The 13,858-nt window shown below is 50.5% G+C and overlaps 5 protein-coding genes across 5 annotated transcripts; 2 read left to right on the top strand and 3 right to left on the bottom strand.

The window, feature by feature from the left end:
* Positions 1 to 691: 691 nt before the first annotated feature.
* Positions 692 to 3,463, bottom strand: NECHADRAFT_82774 (uncharacterized protein; the record flags this gene model as incomplete). The annotated part of the gene is made up of 3 exons (XM_003049127.1): positions 692 to 3,239; positions 3,290 to 3,387; positions 3,458 to 3,463. The coding sequence occupies 3 exons, from the start codon at positions 3,461 to 3,463 to the stop codon at positions 692 to 694; spliced, it is 2,652 nt and encodes an 883-aa protein (XP_003049173.1).
* A 1,156-nt stretch (positions 3,464 to 4,619) lies between these two features.
* NECHADRAFT_82773 (uncharacterized protein) lies at positions 4,620 to 6,500 on the top strand (the record flags this gene model as incomplete). Its single annotated transcript, XM_003049381.1, has 4 exons — positions 4,620 to 4,904; positions 4,962 to 5,803; positions 6,217 to 6,397; positions 6,432 to 6,500. The coding sequence occupies 4 exons, from the start codon at positions 4,620 to 4,622 to the stop codon at positions 6,498 to 6,500; spliced, it is 1,377 nt and encodes a 458-aa protein (XP_003049427.1).
* Positions 6,501 to 7,971: 1,471 nt separating this feature from the next.
* Positions 7,972 to 8,870, bottom strand: NECHADRAFT_101114 (uncharacterized protein; the record flags this gene model as incomplete). Its single annotated transcript, XM_003049126.1, has 2 exons — positions 7,972 to 8,717; positions 8,813 to 8,870. The coding sequence occupies 2 exons, from the start codon at positions 8,868 to 8,870 to the stop codon at positions 8,008 to 8,010; spliced, it is 768 nt and encodes a 255-aa protein (XP_003049172.1). The 3' UTR covers positions 7,972 to 8,007.
* A 905-nt stretch (positions 8,871 to 9,775) lies between these two features.
* NECHADRAFT_82771 (uncharacterized protein) lies at positions 9,776 to 10,481 on the top strand (the record flags this gene model as incomplete). Its single annotated transcript, XM_003049380.1, has 2 exons — positions 9,776 to 9,812; positions 9,874 to 10,481. 2 exons carry the CDS (start codon positions 9,776 to 9,778, stop codon positions 10,479 to 10,481), a joined length of 645 nt encoding a protein of 214 aa, XP_003049426.1.
* Positions 10,482 to 10,586: 105 nt separating this feature from the next.
* On the bottom strand, positions 10,587 to 11,440 carry NECHADRAFT_82770 (uncharacterized protein; the record flags this gene model as incomplete). The annotated part of the gene is made up of 2 exons (XM_003049125.1): positions 10,587 to 11,097; positions 11,151 to 11,440. The coding sequence occupies 2 exons, from the start codon at positions 11,438 to 11,440 to the stop codon at positions 10,587 to 10,589; spliced, it is 801 nt and encodes a 266-aa protein (XP_003049171.1).
* Between the last annotated feature and the right edge of the window lie 2,418 nt (positions 11,441 to 13,858).

Raw genomic sequence — 13,858 nt, 5'->3', positions numbered from 1 at the left:
ATTGTGATGTCTGGAGGAGTCCGGCTCCTGCTGAATCAAGTGAGAGAATAGATGGATATATCTGGGGGGGGAGGTGGTATTTATCATTCTCAAGCAACTCTAACCTGTCTCTGCCTACCCGTTATCTCATGCCTGAGAGCACAATGTTCGGCCTGAGTCACAAGAAATCTGGACAATGTTGGTGCAAACATGACGTCCCCACCTGGTTGGATGCATGCATGCGTTGACTGACCGAAAGAGACACGCCGAGCCAAGTAGGACGCCTTTTTGAGTAGTTTCAAATATGCTAGAATATTCTTCTTGTTGGGCTCTGCATTCGCTACCTAGGTTTAATCCATTGCTGCTGGTTCATATTGACTTCACTGTCGCCCGGGTTCGGCCCCTTAAACTTTATTGACCATCGGCCTGAGTCAACCGGGCAAGTTTTAGAAAGCTTGATGTTTTTAACATCGCTATTTTTTAGGGAAACATCTGAAAAGACATTGTTGTTGATGATGACACGATACTTCCATGTTGGGAGACAATCAAGGAGTGCCAAACATAAGAGCAACAAACAATTATCTCCACGACGATGCCGTAAAAGCCCTGTAATCAAATACCATGAACGAGATGAATACTTCACAGATTAAATATTATCATTACAGATGTATAGATCACTACACGCTTTCCCCACAACTCGTTGTCAAACTCGTCACCTTGCGGCCCCTCTCTGCTGTTCCAACAATGCAGCACATCCCTCAAAGCCACGTATGAGGGCAATATCAAGTGGTGTTCTTCCCATGTAATCCTCTGTATCAAGGTTTGCATTTCCTGTAGCAAGCAGCAACTTGACACATTCCTCCTTTCCTTGACCGACCGCGAGAGATAATGGAGTCTCACCTCTCTCGTCTCGCCCATTGACGTCAGTTTTACCTGTCGACAGTAGTAATCCCACACAAATATCCTGGCCTTGCTCTGCCGCGTAACACAATGGTGTACGATTGACTTGATCTTCGCAGTCCACGTCAACCTTGCCCGTGGCCAGTAACTGCTCCAAGACTTCATCTTCACCAGCTCGCGCAGCGTATGTTACTGCTGTCCGCCCCGCCACATCTCTCGCGTCGATGTCAAAGCCTCCGAGTGAGAGCAGATACTTGGTTACTCCCGTGTGGCCGTACTCTGATGCGTGGGATAAGAGTGTTCGCTTGAAAAGGTCTCTTGCGTCGACTCTTACCTGACCTGTCCCAAGCAAAGCTTCCATGATACCCAAGTATCCTCCCCTTGCCGCATCAAAGAGCATCTTCTCATTGATTGTGACTTGGTTGGTCGCAATGAGCTGATTAACGACGGTCTCATGTCCGAACCGCACAGCCCATCCTAGTGGAGTGCATGGTCGGTGACTGACACTCAGAGTGCGAGGCGGCTTGCTCTTCGAATCCACTTGGATGACGCCGGTACCCAAGAGACGCTTCAGCCAACTTCTCCTCTTGGCGGCTCTTTGTGTGTCGATAAAGGCTTCAATGACAGCTTCAAAGCCACCTCCTGCCGCCCAAGACAAGGCAGACCGGCCAAAGATGCCATCTCTCACGTTGGGCTCCGTCGTATCCAATCGCAGTAGATGTTGAGTTACCGAGGAAAGTCCCAGGTAAGATGCTACGATGAGTCTCGTCACGTCCTCCGAATCCAGCTTTGGATGACACCACTTCCGCCTCAACCAAATCAGAGTTGACAATCTGCGCGGTGAGCAAAGCTGCAGCATTTCTTGTATCTGAGAATCAGCATCTCCATCGTCGCCCAATGGTATTCTCGAGTGGACCGCCCAGTTCTCCCACGCATAGCCAAGGAAAGGGTAGTTCTCAGAGAGGCCTTCCAGTGGCTTGGTGCGCAGCTTTTCGATGTTTCCAAGGGGGTTCTGAAAGTAATCCTCAACGTCGGTGAAGAGGAGATACCGAGCACAAATGCGGCCCAACATGTTGTTCGAGCTTTTCAGGGAGATTGAGGACGACCACCTGTGACCATCAGTCGCTTGACTGCAAAGCGAAGTCTCAGAAGAGGAGCCTGTGGCATCTTCTTGGATCAGAAATGTTTTCAAAGTCGGGTGAAACAGGTATATCCTGCCGTCGATGACAGAAACCAGAGGACCGCAAAGCCGTTTCAGTGTTTGACGGAAGTGATGATCGGGTTCAATATCCAGCTCACTCTGTGATGTGTGGCCCTCTTCGACTGCCAGGGCCACCGCCATCTCAGTTAGAGTCAGAGGTCGCACTCCCGCCATGATGATTTGTAGTAATTTTCTCGTTTTCGTCGGCCTTGAGCTTGCGGAGAGAATGTTCTCGTAGACTTCATCAACGGTTGTGGGGAGGTTTACGCAAGATTCCTTGACCTGACTGGGGGAGTTGGCGAGGTATTCGGAGAGGAGAAAGACCCAGAGATGAGTGCGTTCGGGGACCTGTTTAATCTCTGTAGCCAACTTCCTCTGCCCCGACTCTGTCAAGTTCAGTTTTGCCCTTGAACCTGCCAGTTGGTGGGAAATTGCCAAGTCGATCTCGGCCCCAAGTCTCCCAAAGTCTGACTGAGGATCCCGTCCTAGATGGATAGTTGATGTCGGTTTGTACAATCGTCGCTCGGAATGTGAAAGTGTTCGGCTCGTTATCAAAAATTTTAACCTCGGTGTCGTACGGGCTTCGACGAAGAAGCCGTTGACGGTTTCCACAAGTAGTCTTCTACTTCCCTCTTGGCATTCGTCGAGGCCATCTAAAATGCACACAATTTGACTGGCCGTGTTTTTCGACGCGGCCAAGATCAAGATGCGCCACAATGTTCGGATAGAGCCCCGTACCCTATCTCCATCGTCTTCAAGAAGCTGAAAGATACGGTCTGACAGAAGCTGTGGTCTTTGTTCCAATAGCTGTCGCAAGATACAACAAAGAGCATCCTCTGCCGTATTTTGTCCCTCAGTGTCCGCCTTGAAGAAAAAGTAGCACAAAGAGAGATTTCGCAGCACCTCATCGGCTAGGTATCTTGAAAGGACCGACTTTCCGCAGCCTGGTTCTCCGGTGACCCAGAGAAGGCTGGAATGTTCGCTGTCTCTCCAAAGATGGAACCGAGGGTGGCTAGTGAACCATTCACATGTGCCGTCGATACGCTGAGGATGACTGTTCTTGAAGTGGTAGTGGGAGGAGCTGTAGAGCTTCTGGAGCAGCTCTTGGTGTGTGCTGCCGTCTCTGCTTCGTGGATTTGAGCCATACACAGTATTGATGCTGTAGGAGATCAGTCCATCATCCATCAAGGCAAAATCTCACAAACTCACTCTGTTTCTTTCTCGTTTTCTGCTGCCCTTTCTAAGTTCGATTCCAGTTCCGACGCCTTGAGAATGCTGTTAGTGTCCTGAGTTGGGGGAAAAGCGTGCTAAGCCATTTTAGGCTGCCAAGCAATTTCTTGTACGTAGAAAAAGGAGGCAGAGGTCACAGAGCCTTACCTTCATCATCACTTTCGCGGGCCTCGACAAGAGGACTTTTGGGCTTCTTCGCGGGTCATATCTTTGTTGCTATGAATTGATCGATTGCTCTTACTATTTTATATTGTATTTGCCTCACGGGAAAGTGCGTGAGATCTCTCTTTTGAAAAGACCTTGAAAAGAATACGTGGAAATTCGACTCTTTTGGCTGTGTGGTTTGGTGTGTTCTGTTCCTCCAACAAAGTCCCAGGTCGTATTGACGATTCTCTAAAAGCATCAGTTCCTTACCATTGAGAATGTGAAGCAAACACAGCAAAGCAAGGAGATAAATCGGTTCAACGCAGCACAATGCTCAAGACAAATGCATATTTAAGGTAGCCAGATTGTCCTATATATGGAAATTGACGGTACAAATGAAAGGAACCTCTCAATCGCTCATCAAGAGCTGCCTATTCATGGTGACCAATCATCTTGTTCAATCTAGTGATGTCGTGGCATGCGGTCAGCTCGTATTTTATTAATAGCTTCAAACCCCTGCTCGTAGGGCTGAAGCTGCTCACTGTGGCCGAGGCAACCGGTGATGTCATCCCCAATCCGGCTCAATTGAGGCTGTGCAAGAATTCGACTCGGACTCATTGCGCACTGTTGAAGCCTGCTGTGGACAGATTTAGCCCAAACCACTTCTCTGTTGCCTCTTGACGTACCTACTTTGTCACGGTGTCACACGCGCAAACTGCCCGTGACCAAAGGCGAAGAGTCGCCTCTTCTCGCTTGTGGTTTTTCCAGGGCATTGTTCACGCGCCCACAGGCCCCTCGCGGTAGGCTATCAGGGCCTAAAAAAGTGAAAGACCAGTGACTCCAGCATTCGTGCGAGACTGTCACTTATTATACTACCAGCCCTAGAACTAGTGATAATATGGAGAAGAGGCAGTAAGCTAATAAACTTCATGAGAATGCAAGTCAGGTTGAGCGCTGGATGGCTTGAAAAGTCAATCTGATATGGTAGTCGCGGAGTGAAAACACCTTGACCATCATTTAAGCTGCAAAACCAGAGTTTAGGCTTCCTAGACAGTAACAAAATGGTGGTGATTATTCATTAAACCCCCGCGAAGCCCTCTGAATGCGGCAGATCTTCTGCACAGCCAGTCACATCTTGGCCATGGACAGAACATCCTCCGTCGCCATGCAGAAGATGACGAAATCGACCAATCCAGATCAACCGAGTGCTCAGGAGTCGGCTTCCAGCCCCTCCAACGCACCCAAAACAGCACTCAAGTTAATATCCAAGATACCTGGAACAACTGCCGAAGACATTGAGAACAAGGCGATTTTCAGCGATTACCTTGGGCTATCGATTGCCCCATTCGATCAACCAACCCACGAAGGCACCAAGGGAGTTTACCTGCGCAGAAGAGATAATGGAGCCATACTACTGTTGACATGCCGGCGCGTTGTGTTTAGTGACGAGGTGCCCAACAAAGAGTACTGACACGACGGTAATAAGGGAAGCTGGTCCATCATTCAGCCTGGCGACGACACGCTCTGCAAACTCAAGAGCAACTTGCAGTCCAACATTGATTATGAGATTCACTTGATGGCGAGGCTGGAGAAAGAGTCTAATACCCCCGAGCAATTGGTGAATCTCGATGCCAAACGGCAGCGTCTCAAGCCAAGGATGGCGCTCTGGGAGCAGGAGCTGCGTAAGCTTCAAGAACTGGATGATCCTGTGTCGCGCATCATCGGACATGTCGTTTTTTCACCTCCGTACGGCGTCGGGGCAACGAAAATTGGCACCCGGCATCTTCGGGACTGGGCATTGATCGAACTGCAGCAGGGCAAGCACGAGACTGAATTGACATCTCTAAGAAACAAGATCTTTACCGGAGAAAAGGGTTTTCATGCCTGTTTCCATGCAATGCCACGATCTGGTATCGGAGTTAAGAGGTCACTGGTTTCCTTCGACCGGCTAAACCACGCCGCCGAAGTCCAGGATACAATGCCAGAAGAGGAGCTGAGAGACCCCAGGTCCGCCACACCCCCGTGGAACTCAGCTATCATGGTAATTAAGCACGGCGCAGCCACTGGCTTGACAATCGGATCAGTCGCCGAGGCAGCGTCCGTTGTCCGCCGAACCCACGGAAATGTCACATTGGAGTATGAAGAGTGGTGCGTTCTAAGAGAAAAGGGGCGCATGGGCGAAGGCAGACGGGAGATGTTCTCAGCCGCTGGTGACTCTGGGTCTTGCGTATTTGATTCGTTCGGCCGCGTTGTCGGAATCTCGAGCGGTGGGGGACGAGAGGTGCCCGAGAGTGATGGGGGTTATTTCGCCCCAATGGAATGGGTGCTAGATGATATCAGGGCTCATGGGTACGACGTCGAGCTTCTTCCACTGGGTTTGGATTGGCCTTGAGGAGTTAGAATGGAATTGCAGAACTTGAGCAGACAACTCAATATGACGCTCTTGAGTGACTTGCGACAATCAGTCTTGGCACTCTCGCCTGTGGGGGAAGAAACCCGCCATTGTCAAGCAGCACGGGTCCTTAAGCCTTGAAGTTTTGGACATTCCCACCGGAGCTTCCCTCCTTGAGGTTTGACTAAAGATAACACTTCCTTAGTCACATGCATTGAAAGGACGGTGGGTGAACAGGCCATGCAATGCTCATCGACTGCCTCGATAACTGAGCCAGAAGATAGATAGACGGTCCCCGATGCATGGGTATCCAACAATACATACAGGGAGATATAAGATCTGCTAAACCTTAATGCGAATTAAATTACAGGATAAGCCCTACAGCTAATAATGGACATGATCTTAGGTCCCTGAAATGTGAAGCCAAAAATATGCTCGGCGATCACTTGGATCAGATTCCTCCAGTCGTCCAACGCCCCCGAGGCGGTAAACACCCAGCACTTTCCTCTTCAGAGTATGAATTAGCGAGCTGGCTGGCGCTATTGATTAAGGTATGCATCTAGTCCAGTGCTTAGCTGCAGATAGGCTAAAGAGGCGTTTAGCTGTCAGGGGGTCTCGGGCCCTCGGGTCATCTTGAACCAGCCCTATCAGTGAAAGGGCTGCATCAAGTCTGATCTTTTGACTCCCTTGCATAGGATCTCTTGGCCAGTGAAGATCGGTCTTAGCCTAATCACTGATCAAAAAATCTCTTTAATGGCCTCGAGGCTGTTTCACCATCTGCTACTGGGACAATTTGATGCGGTGAGCTGACCCACGTCATGTCCGCAGTCCGACGGAGTGGCGTTTGCGGCTGAGAAACAATAATGCTCGACTCGCGATGGCATCCAACCGATCAGTTCCAAACCCCTTAACCGTAGAGTCTAGATCTTACAAGGCAGACTTGTGGCTGAAGCCCCTGACTACCAGCTGAGCTTGCTTTAAGCTTATATACCTCTGGGGCATCAACACCAGCATACCTCTTCACCACCAAGCAAACTCTAAACTTCAAGTCAACGACATCACACACTCCAAAAAGATGAAGATCAGCTTTCTCCCTCTTGCCCTCGTGGCCAGCCTCGCTACCTTTGGCGAGGCCAGAAACTGCACTCCTAACCTTGATCACTGCGGTCACTACCTGATGGACATTGGTACGTCGACTTCTTGACACAATCAACCATGACAACTGTTAACGGTGACCCTCCCAGGCCGATACTACTCCACCATTGCGGACGAACTCACCCGAGCCACCAAGACTACCTGCTTCAAGAAAGAGCACTTCACCAACGCTCTCTTCGCCTGCGGCACCAACGGAAGCATCAAGTACAAGAAGTTCTGTAAGAAGGGATGCGTGGTGAACTCGGCTGGCAAGCACGATTACTGCCTGTAGGCTTGAGGAGGTTGGTTCAGCTTTGTATGCTAGCGAGTTGTGGAGTTTGTTAGTGTAGCACTAGTAGCACTTTTGATGTATTGTTCAACGCCACGCCACGTCGTCCATGATCTGTCTCGCTATAAAAGTTCTCGAGCATACTTTGTACGCTTCAAGAAGTGCTTGTCCATGATTCCGTTTGTGGCGCTAGTTGGTGCTGGGAACATTGTAGAAGGGGTATCTGGATGGGCTGCAAATCGTATACAGATGGGGAAGAATGTTGAGGCTCGAAATTTGGCAACTGGGATGAACTAAGAAACATCATCCCGAGCGGCTCGGCAAACGCCAGCAGTGACACTCACGTAGTTTAGGAAAGACAGGTCTCAAGTCAGAGAGCATGTGGCTGCCTCTATTGACTCAATCTTGATCCCATGAATCATAGCGCCTGACCGACAGGACGGGAGCGGGAGTACTGAGAACAGGGAGCAGGCAGGCTTATCCGCCTTTATGTTAAGCTCCCGCCGAACGAACAGAAGGGCAATATGCTAACTACAACTTGTCATTCACAGGGTAGGTGGGCTTTCTAGATCACGCACATCTAATGGCAGATTTTTCTTCATTTTCTCCAGCATCCTCAAGAACACAACCCAGCATGCCTCGAAAGGGTCGTCTAGGGCGTCCCACGCACCTAAGACGAGAAGGGGATCACATGTTCCTGATCATCTTCATATATATGATTGAGTGCAACTGCGAAAGCTACCGAAACCCATACACCCTATCTAGGTAGGCCTCGAGAACATCTCTAGCTATCACCTTGATAAGTGCCTCCAACTCCCACGAGCACTGCCGCTCGGTGGCAGGATATCCTACCCACTGACACTTGAACTGCCGCTTGGCGCCCTCTCCACGGCTAGCAAGAACCCGGAAGACATGGTATAAGGCGTCGGGGCCGAGGTTTAGAGCACAACAGCGTCCACCCTCGGCCCTCCAGTAGGCGTAAAGCGTGCGAGCCGCATCCTCCTGGAGACGCCACTCGTCCTGCCAGGTCTGTACCTCGACGCCCACCCATCTGACTCGGATCTCGACCCTTGTTGGGTCAGAGGGATCGATTCGATGGTCAACCAAGTCTTGGATGGTGTAATAGTCTTCGGGGGCCTTTGTCGGGGAAGGGTCATCGGTCGAATGCGGGAGGGGACTGGTATGGCTTGGAGTTGACTCGTTGGCAAGCGTGGAGAGGGCTGCAATAGCGATTTCGCGTTCAGAAGACGCTATGGCTCCGTCGGTCCTTCGGTATTCCTCTTCGAAGGCAGTGCCCTCGGCCGTGTCAATGGCGCCGGGGCTCCTATCTGTGTCGGGCTCGGATGCAATGTCGCGGAAGTCGAACTTGAAATCATCGTCGAATGCTTCTGGGGAACGCTCTTGGTCGGATACTGGCTGGGGGCCGTCGATTTCAGGCTCAGATTGAGCTAAAGACAGCAGGAGTTAGCAGGTTGTCTGGAAGTCAACAGAGGAAGCTCTTGGTTCCCAAGATAGGCCACGTCAGAAGAATAGGAGAACTCACAGTGACTGGCCGAGACGATCCGGGACATGGGCTCTGGTGGCGACTTGGCCCCAAGCATGTTGATGCGGGCTGTTCAACGCAAGAGAGGGTGATGAGCAGAGTTTTCCATCGCTCATCACCTGTACAGGCTACAGCCCATCTCTCGCACGCATTTGCCCATCAGGGGCGTCTCGTTGTTTGCTCACGGGAAGCTGCTTCAAAGCGTGGACCAATGATAGTATCACGGTCATATGAGGGACTATCCCGTCCCCAGGTGAACAGAGGAGCGGGAGAACGCGGAAGCGATTGCATTGGACATGTTGAAGATATCACAAAGGATCAGAACAAGGGCGAGTCGAGTCAACTATGGAGTTGCGATAGCCTGTGCAAGCGATGGACCTCCATCATTGTGGGGTGGAACCCGACTTGTTATGAGTGCCTGAGGCACCCAGACCCACAGCAGCCTGTGCCCACCACCCCAGCGTCTGTCCCCGCTGCTGTTAAGGGGCTTCTAGTTAGGTAGGTTGTTGACGTGGGCCAAGTTTAAAGTCTCTGTCCACCTTCGTGTGTAGATGGTGACAATAGGCAGGCATGACATGTTCGAATATTATGGTGCTCAGACCTGGCGTGGTTCTGTTCATTGTTCAAAGCACCAAAAGTGGCCATGACCAGGCTTCTAATTCACAGTGCCTTCACAATGCTATTCAATGCTTCATAGTGCTTAAGTCTCGCACGAAACTTTGCTGAGGCGGCGACAGCGCAAGTGGCAGGGCTCAATTCAAACTCTGTCAGGTGTCTCCTCAACAAACAAGTATGACTCTATCGTCAAGCATCTGAAACTCCCCGTTGCGGTTGTAGCAGGTATATAGGTTAGGCCGAGTACCCGACCTGGCTTTAATCCTCCATCACCCGACATTAACTCATCAACATTCTCTCCATATTCAAGCCAAGCCGACTCTAAAGTGCCTCGCCGTATTAGGCAGTATGGAACGCAGCTTGAATGCCGCATCGACTGCAACTAGTACGTCTATCTTGAGCAAATGCTGTCATAGATAGATCTGTTGACCACATACCTTCATTAGTGCCGCCTCGAGACTTACGGCCTCTGATTCTATGCGGCCCTTCAGTACTAGAAAAGGATGCCCTCATGCGCAAGCTCTGGGACCTCTTGCCTGCCTCTTTTATAATCCTCACACATCATACCACCAATAGACCGATCGATGGACAACTCACCTTGGATAGTCACTATTACATATCCTCGGATAAGTTCCTCAACATGACCTCCAGCGGCGAATTCGCCACATATGGTACGTACGGTGACCACTCCCGGGGGGTATCGAGGCAAACCATTGCGACGGCGTCAGCAACGGGGCGCATAGTGGTCATGGACGTTGATATGCGAAGCGTTGAGCAGCTTAAGGCCATCCCCGGGTTCGATGCTCGATACGTCTTCATCACACCGCCAAGTCTCGACGTCTTTGAGGCCCGTCTAAACACGGAATCTACAGGAATCTACGAGCCCCTGAGGCGACTCATGGTGGAGTGTGGTAATTCTCACTTTCCTGAAGTGGAGGAAGCTGAGCTAGCATATTCTCGCGTTCCGGGAGTATATGACTTGATTCTCCCAAGTGAAAACCTCGATGAGGCTTTCCAAATGCTTGTTAATTATATTTATAGCTTTGACTACTAAAGCGATAGAAATCATAGCCTCTGTAACAGAGTTGAATCAAGGCAACCATAGCCGGGGCTCAAAACAGAGCGTTTTGGCATGCCCTTTAATCCATATTACAATCTTTTACAGAAGTATGGCAGCGCCCCCAATAAGAGCAACAAGGCCAGCCACAAGAGCGCTTTGGGCCAATCCCAGGCCAATAGCATCACTGACCTCGACGGGAGTTCTTGGACTAGTGCCAGGCGCTGAGGTGGACGTAGCCTTGGCGGTGTCATTACCCTGGGCCTTGGAGGGCGTGGTGGCTTGAGTCGGCACAACAGGCTCAGATGGAATGTGAAGCTCAGAGGAAGTCTCGACTGCAACCTCGGACGACATCTCAGATGCGGTTGTTTCGACACTGGTGCTTTGAGGTTGGGCGGTCGTGGTAGGGACCGTGGTTGTCTCATCGTCATATTTGCCATTCAGCTTCTCGAGGCCCGCAGTGATAGCGACAGGGTGAAAGTAATCGCCGGGCCCGGAAGTTTGTTCAATCGTCACATCGGTAGTTCTCTTGCCATCGATCACGGAAATGTCGGTCGAAGTGCAGGTCGCTGTGTTTTGCTCGGGGTAGATGTCGCACCGGATATCCTGAGACCTGGGGGGAGGCTATTAATTGACTTGCCAACGCCTGTGTCTGGCATAACTTACCGGGTGTACAAGACGTCATCATACAGATGAGCACTCCGGTCGACCCAGTTGATGGACAAGGTGGAGGGTCCTCCGACAATTGTCTTGGGATTGGAATCGCACATCTTCCAGTCCAGGGTGATGCCCTTGCAGCCAACAGCAAGAGTTGTCGCAGCACCTTCAACGCCGACGACAGATGCAGAGAGATACTCTCCATCCCAATCGGGCATCATGAAGCTGACATAGGCCGTTGTCTCGGCGGTCGCGGCGGCAGCAAACGCCCCAACGAGGAGAGGAAGCGAGCGGGTCATTGTGGACAGTTTCTGGTGATGGAGACGGCACAAGACACGATTAGGCGGCAATAGCAATGGATATTGAATGTGTGATTCTTTCGAAGAGGCGGAAGCGACTGCACCTTAAGGGGAAGCGGGCTGTTTATTAACGCCAACCCATCCCAATTACTTGTCACATTTCGACTCTTGAGCTGAAACAGGGACCCCATGTCTAGAGTGAGTGGGACTGGCATGTTCTTATTGATTCAGCCCCCTGGTCAACAGGGCCTCATTGGTTTAAGCTTAATTGCTTGCGCCCAAGCTCGGCGATCATACTCCAGAAGTACGTCGTGACATGAAACATCACAGGCTTGTCAAATTAGAGGGGCATTGTTGGTCTGGATTATCGCTGTCCTTCGTCTCCGTCTGATTGACATCTGATTGCAGCACATCCGCTCATTTCAGCTTTTGCCTCATCTGGATCAGTGGAGCACCACCCTATTCTCACCTTGGAGAACCTGAGGAGATAGACCAGTTGGTACGGATAGATAGTTGCAGGTAGAAGAGCATGATTCCTAATGACTCTGGAATGATAGGCAAATTGTTAGTTGATCTAAATATCTACACGTATATTGTCCTCCCTCCTTCGCCATCTGCGCAGTAGGCACCATGCTGACTTGCTATGCAGTAGCTAAATAGCTTCATGTTAGAAATCTCTGGGCGAAAGCGTTTCCAGTGGCGTAAAACTAGATGGATAGTTGAAACAATGAGCCCAGTCGCTGATCACTCTCCTTAGTGCCACGAGGGCATACTCACAAACAAAGGCCCAGCCTCAATTTGCGACGTCAAGAAGAACGGTGGCAGCGTTCGCGTCATTGATCTTTGTCCTTTTCTTTGAGGTGGGTTCACAGAAATTGTTCAGGGGGCATACCCGCGGTGCGGGTAGCTATTGACAAAGCACCCCGGGGGAAGAACAGGGTAGCCCACGTCTTTGAGGATCAAGTAATCAAGGCACTTGTGAAAGACAGCCTGACAGGCGAATAAAGATATGAAGAGACAATTTCCGCTCCACGATTCCGTGACTGCGGATCAGCAGAAGACACAAATCCAAGCCAATCACGTCAACATCAAGATCACCAACTAAAAGGCATCACAGCCAAATAAATCATCCTTGATCCAAATCATGGTTTCGACTAAGGTAATTGATATTCCGGACCAGGAACCCCCGCCCCGAGACAGGCTCTCTATCTTGCCCGACGAGCTTCTCCTCCAAATCTTTTCGCACTTCGTCGAGTTTGCCCACTGCCTGAACCTCATCAAGAGGTCCAAGAGGTTTTATAATTCCTTATTGCCTGAGCTGTACAAACAAACTGACAGAATCCATGGATGGTATCCCTTGTACGCCGCGGCTCGAACGGGCAACGTCGCGGCTCTCGAAAGGTGCTATGAATTTAGCGCACCGCTGGACAGCGATGTGATCTTCAACAAATGCGAACATTTTCCATTCAGCTTCCGGCCGCTCATTCTTTGCCATTCGTGACTTTAAGCCTGATGCAGTTGAATGGCTGCTTGCTCATGGTGCTGACCCTAGCGATACTGAAATCATCCAGATAGATCACGAGATCTTGAGGGTGTATTCCCCTCTTCGAATAGCTCGTGAACTGCCTGAGAAAATCTTCACTCCAGAAGAGCGGCAGAAAGAATATGAATTTGAAAAGAGGTTCGGGGGAAGACCTCCGTGGCTCAGGTTATTCAAGGAGGTCTGGGAGTATGATGAAGAAGACAGGGTGGCTTGGAAGAGCGAGATAATCGACGCCTTGGAGCGAGGTGGTTCTCGAGAATATCCTTTCCACTTGATGAGGCCTGCCTAGGCGGTTAACCACTCCGCCATCGGGCTCACAATCCTACAGGAGAGCGAGGTATGCTTGTCGATCTGTTAGTGTTTGGAATAATAAAATTATGCATGCAAATTATTGGAGAAGTACTATTTCTTAACTACATGGCTAATTTAAAAGGGAATGAGCAGGGTTAAGGCTAGCCACAAACAAACAAGGTCCCTGACCGTAACGTCGGTTCAGAGATGCCACGAGGCCCAAGGCCCTGGTCGCCATGCCAAGGTCCAATAACGTGTGCGATAGTTGACGTGAACCTATAATTGATTGCTGCCATTAACTTATGTCAAGACAGGTGGTGGGTTACTGATAGAGGCATACCGCCATGAGAGGCCGCCCAGCGCTCATACCATTTCCAGATGTTGCCCTTTCGGTGGATGATAAGTCGGTTGTGGCGGCAGCGGCGGGGCTCAACGAACAGCCGTGTCTCATACCATCTGTCGCATCTTCAACAGCAGAGGCTTCAAGCACAAAGAAACTGGCCATGACCCGGAACATCAGCGTCTCATATCCAGATAAACTACGAGGACGAATTCAATCACACCTCTCAGGGCGAGCCGCCCTC

This window comes from Fusarium vanettenii, assembly GCF_000151355.1.
Source record: "Fusarium vanettenii 77-13-4 chromosome 7 genomic scaffold NECHAsca_9_chr7_10_0, whole genome shotgun sequence".
NCBI lineage: Eukaryota > Fungi > Ascomycota > Sordariomycetes > Hypocreales > Nectriaceae > Fusarium > Fusarium vanettenii.
Note: the sequence above shows the minus strand (reverse complement) of the source record. Positions and strands in the feature narration are given on the sequence as shown.